This window comes from Nothoprocta perdicaria, unplaced genomic scaffold (genome assembly GCF_003342845.1).
Source record: "Nothoprocta perdicaria isolate Ctin4 unplaced genomic scaffold, notPer1 scaffold_427, whole genome shotgun sequence".
Classification (NCBI taxonomy): Eukaryota; Metazoa; Chordata; class Aves; order Tinamiformes; family Tinamidae; genus Nothoprocta; species Nothoprocta perdicaria.
Window position 1 is genome coordinate 135,865 of NW_020455674.1, and position 8,770 is coordinate 144,634.

Genomic DNA, 8,770 nt, shown 5'->3' on the forward strand with positions numbered 1-8,770 from the left:
TACTCCAGGCTTGCCACCATCTTCTGCTGCAATTTTAGAATAGCTCGTTTTCAGAGTTTATGCTTTCTGTTCTTTATTTCTAAAAGAACATTTTGCTATTTTAACAGTGTTTTTGTGGGCATAATATGTACAAGCTGACCATACATGTTCATGTGTTAGAGTAATACAGTCATAAAAAGGCACTAAGATAATGAATACATCCAAATTGTTACAGCTCCAACTACAGTTAAATGAGTAAATTAAAGAGAGCTGGATTTGATTTTCAAAACAATTCAAAATGCTAAAGTGCTGATTAGTGGGTTATTTAAAACCAAGAAAAGTTAGAGAACATCTAAGACATGTGAGGATTTAGTAAAAGCTACATGAGTGTTTCTGGCATCTCTCAGCATTCCCATTCCAGACAAAGGGCAGACTATTTGCACGTGCATATAGCCAAGGCATGCCTCAGTTTCTAGGAGGCCCTGCACTGTTGATCTCCTGGAACCCTCCTTACTGTTGCTGTGCAAACATCGGTGTCCCCAGAGGCATTGTGATGTCACTGCTTCCCAGGTGGAGCAGAAAAAGAGGGAGACCACAGAGTCTCTCTGGTGAGAAAAACTTAACAACTTGGTTATAAAACCATCCATTCAAGCTCTCTGGGACCAACACACCAATGCTGCTGAGGTAGGAAACTCCAATTCTTTGTTTTACAAATGCTGATCATGCAAGACTTAAAAGGTAAAACAAAGTCTTCTTATGGGGCTACTCAGAACCAAGTAAATTAGAGATTGTTAAATTCATGTGAGGGAAAAATGAGACCATGAATTTCTGACTGGAGGCTCCATTTTCATTCACCATCCTTTGAGTTTGTCCGGATGGCTCTATAGCTTAAGAAACCACAATGACATAGCTTTAGTTTATTTGCTTCTGAATCCTTCTCCTACCCATAGTCTCCCTTATTCTTTATCTGACTTCTGTGAAAGAGACTGTGAAGAACAGCAGGCAGATACCTGCTTTTGAAGAACTGCAGGCAGAAGATTCCCCTTCCTTTGAAATTTCACCTTCACCTTCTGATGTGTTTCTCTGCTGAAGTGTTTAGGAGGCTTAGCCTGGCATTCAGGAGAAAGGCAGTCAGTATGGAAGAAAAAAAGGAAATACCTTTGCTAGGTACATGCTGTGTTTCATCTATTTCATTTGGTAATACCTATAAATTAAAAATTATTTTTAAGATGTAATGTAACTTTCCCAAAGAACTGGCTGTTTCTGCAGCAGTTAAGTTGTGCCAAGTACCAGAACAAAGGCCTTTTTGAGTGCAAAACAATAGATCCATGATATTGAGATCTATGTGTGACAAGATTTTTTCCTGTGATGCTACTTAAAAACTTGATTCAGATGAAGCTAGACTATTTACTGTAGATGGCAGAAGGGAGTTACAGCATTGTCAGTGGACCAAGGACAAAGCTGGAATTCAGGAACCCTGGAATGCCTTCTCAGTTCTATTGCTGGTCAGCTGTGTGACTTCTGGAAGCCACATCACTTTCTTGGTTTTCAGCTTCTCCAACTATAAAGAGGAATAATAATACCTCATTTGTGAAACATTTAGAAATGTAATAATGAAAAGCACTATATTAAAACAACATACTGATATTATTGCCATTGGTTAACTTTATTTGATGTAAGTAGTATATTTTTGAAGTTAAAAACTCAATCCTAAAATTTCCTCTGTTTATATAGAATTCTAACTTTTACAATACTTTTTTTTTTCCCTGTATTTGTGCACCGTATATAGTGTGCACTGTATATAGTGTCATTGTTTCCTTTATTCTTGTAAGAATGGTAACCTAATTTGTCCTAGCATATCTACAAATTTTCATTCTCATAATACAACAGTAACTAATATTGAGAAAAAACAGAGGGACCACTTAAAATGACCCACACAAACATAATATTTTAGCATTGACATAAAAGTCTGTGTTTAAATAAACTAAAATCTACAGCAGGCTAAATTCAACTTCAGATGAAAAAGATGTTAGACTAGATCACTGAGACTGAAAGTGGCACAGGGAGAGGAAGCTGAAGGGTGTACTGCAAGCATATCTCCCAGACCTCAGTGCAAAGTATAGAAGGAACATGAGATACCCACAACACCTTTAGGATTTAATGTAGCTTCTTTACTTCACTTGTAAATCCAAGGAAAGCAGTGCACACCAACTGCATACCTCCTGCCAGAACTAGCTGTCCTGGTAGTTGAAACTTCCGCTGCCCTGGACTCCACTCAGTATATCTGACCCACTCTCAGAGTGCAGTGCCCTTTTAGATATTCCAGATTTGGAGGTTTAATGTTCAGTAGCAGTTTTCCTTACTTGAGGTTATTTGATGTTATGCAAGATCGACTTAGCAGAGTGTTATGGCAATCTACTTAACTTGTAGCACAAGAAGAAATAAAGGAGGTGGACTATGTAGCTGCATAATAATACAAATGTGTTTCTCTTCCTGGATCTTACCATCAATACCTTAGATGTTTAAAACAGAATGAAAGGCAGCTGGTGTTTGATGAGAGTTTTAACAACATCTTGTTTTGCTCCCCTTTTTTTTTTTTTTTTTTTGGCAATCACTTATGCTTTTAGCATCTAATGAGGTTTGAAACTTTGATAATATTGCTGCATTTGATTTATGTTGTTCTCAAATACATTGCAACACTTTTAATAATTAAAGGTTAGTGAAATTAGAGTGCTAGCATTACCATCTTTCAAAGATATCCTGGAAACAATTTTTTTCTCCATTATAGACTCTGATTTTATATGGCTGCCTACAGGAGTTGTTCTTGGAAATTGTGAGGAAAATCACAACCCTTCAGACTTTCACAGGCATTCTAGGGAAAGTAAGTTATTTTTGAAAACTCAATTTAATTACAGCTCACTTCCAAAAGAATCAGGGGACATTTTCTAAAATTAAGGCATTAAACCTGAACTTTCCATACCTTTCATAATCTGTGTGTAATATACTTAGATACATGAATTTTCAAAATTTTCGTGCTGCCCCTACAAAAGTGTTATTTATTTTTGATACTTTTATTTTCATTTCATAAAGAAATTATTAGAAGAGTATCATTTCCTGTGAAAAATCCCAGTTTCAGTGTGAATCTGTCCCATCTATTCAGCAACCCCTTTGTTCCGTGAATGTAAACAAAGTGTAACACTATCAGATTAAATCCTGGCTTCTCTACCAAAAATTTGAAAACCTAGTATTTCCATAATTTACCACATACTAAAAACACTTCTTTTCATATCTGTGCCATTCTAAGATTTTTTTTTTTTTATTCAGAGATGTCTGAAAATATTGACTGGTTGCAGAGCCAGCGAGGGCTCTGTAAAATGGATCGTTATACTCCTGGAGGCGAGAAAGAACACAATTGGACAGTAAGAAGTGGTTTTTTGTTTGTTAGCTTTTTATTATTATTATTTTGCAAATGCATTTGCACATACAAAATTTACCCAAGAAGGAAAAAAAAAAAAAAAAAGAAAAGACTGTTTAAATAATTTTAAGAAAGTTACACCTTTTAGTAAAAAAAAGGAAAGAAACATTTTTTGATTAAGCACATGCAGAGAAAAAAAAAGTCTATGTGCAAGTAGAAATGAAAGAAGAAAGAATAAATGAGAAGAAAGTAAAAAAAAAAAAAAAAAGAAAAAAAAAAGAAAGAAAAACTCTACCATTTTGTTTCCACTGAATCTTTATGTTAGGTTCAGGCTCCAGCTTGCAGTACTTAGAGCTTTTATAAATTTTGGGGAAAATGGCAGAATGAAAGAAGCCTGTCTGAGGAAGTAGCGGGTAGGAGAGAGCTGTATTCAGTGGATTCACTCAAAGAGCAGTGATAAGAAGACAATATGGAGAGTCATATAGGATTGCAGTTCATTACCCTGTGTTCACTAATGTATGCCAGGGTAAATAAAAAAATCTGTTCATATTCAAATGACAGAAATCCATACCTTATGACATAGAAATATAAGGGAGATTCTAAGAGAAGAAAGAACTATAAGGAGGAAAGAATCATTTGTGGCACAGCTGCAGGATAGAATATCCCTAGCTGATGGCACAGCTGTCCACTAAAGTATGTCATATATATTGATCATCCCAACTAGCACAACTATAGCACAACTAACACAACCATTAGGAGCTGTCAGAAGAACCCAAATGAGGTTTAATGCCAGTCCAAAAGATTTGAAACTTCTGGGCCATAAGGAGTGGCACAGATGTAATCTGTGCACGTCTGATGTTTCTATTGTGGCCACTCTGCTGACAATGGTGCACTTGCAAAGCTGTGTATGATGTGTCATGAATTCTAGCAGGTGACTGGGAGCTCCTTCAATCAAACCTTTGTCATTCTGCAGTTAACTAGCAGAGCTGCAACTATCCAAATAAGTTCATGCCTATCTAGATAAGAATAAGTCTACCACAACTTACACTAGCCTTAGTGCTAAGTGTAAAATTTTTTCTCCCTGTGCAAAACCTTCTTAAACCAAAGCTTTTTTTAGGCGTTTAGTGGTAATGGGATTAAGAAATTTGCCTTTAGAATTACTTCCACCTCTTAAATGACAAGGAGTGAATGTATGAAGTTTCCACATGCTGTAAACCCACATTTCCCCTAGTATTTGATTCACTGAATATATTTTTGTAATATATTTTGTAAAATGCTGAAGAAGCTGACTCAAGAGCAACATTAGGCCAAAGCGCATGTTATTTTAAGTCCCTGAACAAGTTCAGAAAATAATAATATGGAGATACATGTCCCTAAATTCCCTCACTATTCTGGGACTTTTCTGTCACTCTTTCCCATGTAAACATGTTACTCCTCCCCTTTTGCTATAGAAAGATACATAGGAGGAGTAGCTGGCTGACTACATTGATTATAAGGAGCAACAACAGCACAGAGGGGTAGGGGATGAGAGACTATGTTTTTAATCTAACATAAAATAAGTAATATCCACAATATGGGATAGCTATAGTCATCACTTACAGAGCAACAGTACCCCTTCACAGAAATATTAAGAAAATATTTAGTCACTTAATGGCAAACGTATCAAGCACCAAGCTTTTTCTTTGTTATTTACATAGTTACTGTCATTTATGGAGGCCTTTTGTTTCATTGATATCATACTACTGATGTCAATATATGTACTGATTCTTCTGTAATCACTAAGACCAGTCAGAATTTCATCAGGTACATGCACATAGGAAGAGCCTTTGTGCCAACTAGGTAGCAAACCTTCATGCATTTCCATTTTGTTTATTCCTCAGACTGATTCAGCAAAAGTTTTCAAACAGGTTACATCTGATCCACTCAAAATCTTGAGCTGGCTTCGAAAAGACCTTGAAAGATGTGCACTCAGCATTCAGGATGTGCTAAAGACTGCTGAACAGCAGAAGGGTGATGGAAACTCAAGAGAACCATCTGATGGGGGGCAGCATAGTATATCACCAGGAGGATTCAGTGTGTATGGTGAACATATTAGCATGGATGTCAGATCCAACACTGGATCACCAGATTTTCATTTTGAGGTAAAAGCTACTTCAAATCCAAAGGAGCCAAAGGACACAGATGATCAGGCTAATACTATAGAAGGCAATCAGGAGCTAGATGAAGTTTCCTTTTATGCTGACAAACTCTCTAACCTTGTCATTGCAATGGCACATAAAGAGATCAATGAAAAGTCAGATGGTCCTGACTCATGTATACACAAGACACATTTTGCTCTTCTTGGGGAACCTGGCCATAAATCTGTTGGAGTAGGTACAAACGAAGATAAAAATAATCCATCAAAGAACGTCAATATGAAAGAAACTAAATTTGAAGAGAATCCACCTTCCAAGAAAGCATTTTTTTATAAAGAAATAAGACAGTCTTCCAATAGAAATGAGCCTGTCCAGGAAAACAAAAAATGCAATCATGGAAAACAGTTTGGCCAAGATGAATTTACAAATACTTTAAGCAAAGGGATACTAAATTATGCCAATAATGTGGTTTCAGACATGATGGTCTCAGTTATGAAAACCATGAAAGGTCAGGCAAATGACTCAAATATAGCTTGTATTGTGCTGAAAAATGTTTTACTGAAGCACTCGAAGGCAGTAGTTTCAGACTTCATTGACTCCTGTATGAAAAACTTACACGATGTAACAGGCAAACTTTTGACTAATACAGATTTTGCTTCTTCAGTGAAGCAGACTCTGTTCACAGTTGGAAGTCGTAAGACTGCAGAAATTGTACAAGCAATGTTGAATCATTTACATTCTAGCTTAATAGTGCAAAAACCTGGAGGAGATAGATCTCAGAGTCTATCTTATGCATCTATGAAGACAGGTTCAAGAACAGCAGATGCAAGGGCTCAGAACTTGAGGTTTGCAGCAACAAAATCTGAAACATTTTCAAAAGAAATGACCTGTGCAGAAGTCGTGGGTAACCACATCCTTAAGCAAGGGCTCACCCTCTGGCATGAAAACCAGAAACAGTGCAGCCAGTGCTCAAAATCACAACCAGGAAGGGAAACCAGAACAGGATCACCAGACAACATGCCCTGGGGTTCAGAAACTCAGGATGTTGATGACAGCTCATCAGATTCATGGGCAGAGCGCTTGATTGTAACTGCATTATTGCTGCTACAGTATCATCTAATACAGCAGGAGAATGCCAACAAGAAAGAAACAGAAGGTAACAATAATAGCAAACCAGGTCCTGCTACCTTTGGGCTTTTGTTAGAGGAGTCCTCATATGGCCCCACCTTCCAACACGGTTCAGAGAAAAGTCAGGATTCATTGAAAGAGGCTGAAGAATCAGACTCACAGAAGTCTGACACTGAAAGACAGAAGTCTGAAAATGGCATGTCTAGTGCTATGTTGATGCTCGTCCGGAAGTTAATAAATGAAACTGTGTGCAAAATAGAAGGTCAACCTGGAAATCCAGTCATGGATGAAATAAAACAGAGTTCTGGCAAAAGCCCTGAAGGACATATTAGCCTTTCAGATGTCGAGCAATCCTGTGAAGAGGCCATGTCTGGACTGACTAAAATATTTACTGATCAGCTTGACCTAAGTGGAAAAGATGGGAGCAGTGCACAATTTATTGACAATCTAGTGGATACAGTGACAAAGTTAAGTCTTATGGTAGCTAAATACAGCAACCCTGAGTCATCTCCGACAGACACAGGGAGCAGGGAAGATGTCACAGAATCAGTAGGCTCAAAGGGCACAGGAACTGCAGACTCTATGGTTGGATCTAGTGAAGAAACTGTATCAGGTCACAGGGTGGTGGTGATTAATCAGAATCCTTCTGAAAACGTATATAACAAACAAGTTCGAGCCCTGTTGCAGTGGATGGTTGCCTCTCAGACAGACATGCCTGTGCTGTACTTCTTGGATGATGATGAAGAATTCCTGGATAAGGTAAGTGGGGCAGAAATTAGAATGTGATTGGGCTCAGGTATTTGTTATCTTCCCCCAATTCCCAATGTTACTGTCTTTCAGAGAACAAACATCTCTTTCTCAAGAAATTTTTTTAATATATTCATTTCTTTCAGTGAGTGCCTAGGATATCAATGTGGTAAAATGAACACTACTGTCTCGTTACAAGATAGTAAGCTTGCAGGAATTAGAGATGTAAAGCAATATATGTACTTTTAGTTCAGTACAAAGGTGATTAAAATTTTTAGCTGTTTTTTCCACAGATCTGGTAGGTTTAATTTTAAAGGTAAAAATACACTTGCTTTCAACATGTATTACGTAAAGCTTTTTTTATATTCATAATTTTTTTAATAGCAAATCCATTTAACAAAGGAATACTAAGATGATAAAGATCATGAATTGTTCCAATTTTTAACTGTGCTACTGAATTGCTATGAATTCTGAATATCAAAACAATTTAGAATTCAAAATTACTTTTCACCCTATACTCCTTCTACATATACATTTTTTTTCAACTTAAATAATGAACAGAAGCTTGAGTTGTGTTTGAAGTCATTTTCCCTTTTCTGATGACTTAGCAAACTGCAGATCTTCTCCCACTGTAATTGTTTCTAGGGTGGCAGAAACCTAGAGCCCAGCCATAAAGAGTATAAACCTCCAAAAAGGAGAATGGAAGTAGTTGACTGAGATAATTTATTACATCACCATCTCCCTCACACACACACAGAGCACATCTCAGTTCATCTTAAAAATACTCAACCTTAGCAGAATTTCTGATGTATCACACTTGCATTTTGTTGTGTTTTTGTTTTTTCACAGCTTCAGAAACTGTCATCAATAGCAGTGGAGAAGGGATACAAAGTTGGAGAAATTATACAAGCAATGCTGAAATATGAGAAGGAAAGGCAGTCTAGTGAGGCTCTAGGGAATGCTGATCGGTTGCCAGTCCTGGACTGGCTGCTTAATAACCTGTGAGCAGAGCCATTGCCCCTCACATCCTCACCAGCAGCATGATGCTGGCCAACCAAGCACAGAATTTTGATACCAGCCAAGCACCTAGCAGACCACCATCATTTCAGACTCATTTATCCACCAGTGATTTGGAGGAGCTGATATTAATTGTACTACTCCTGCTGAGCAAGCATATGAATTAAAAAAAAAAAAGAGCATACAAAATATCACTTGAAATCTGTCTGAAAACTTTTGGTTGTAAACTCCCTTTATCTGTCTCTACAAGGCAAATTTGTGCTGCATACACCACAGAGCTCCTGTCTTTCCTGAAGTCTAGTTTGTCCTGATACAGAGAGACCTAAGTCCCTTGCCTAGAATTTAAAAT

The 8,770-nt window shown here is 37.3% G+C and overlaps 1 protein-coding gene across 1 annotated transcript; it reads left to right on the forward strand.

The window, feature by feature from the left end:
* Positions 1-3,305: 3,305 nt before the first annotated feature.
* Positions 3,306-8,409, forward strand: AKAP3 (A-kinase anchoring protein 3). The gene is made up of 3 exons (XM_026046200.1): positions 3,306-3,398; positions 5,275-7,416; positions 8,254-8,409. Exons 1-3 carry the CDS (start codon positions 3,306-3,308, stop codon positions 8,407-8,409), a joined length of 2,391 nt encoding a protein of 796 aa, XP_025901985.1.
* The last annotated feature ends 361 nt before the right edge of the window (positions 8,410-8,770 follow it).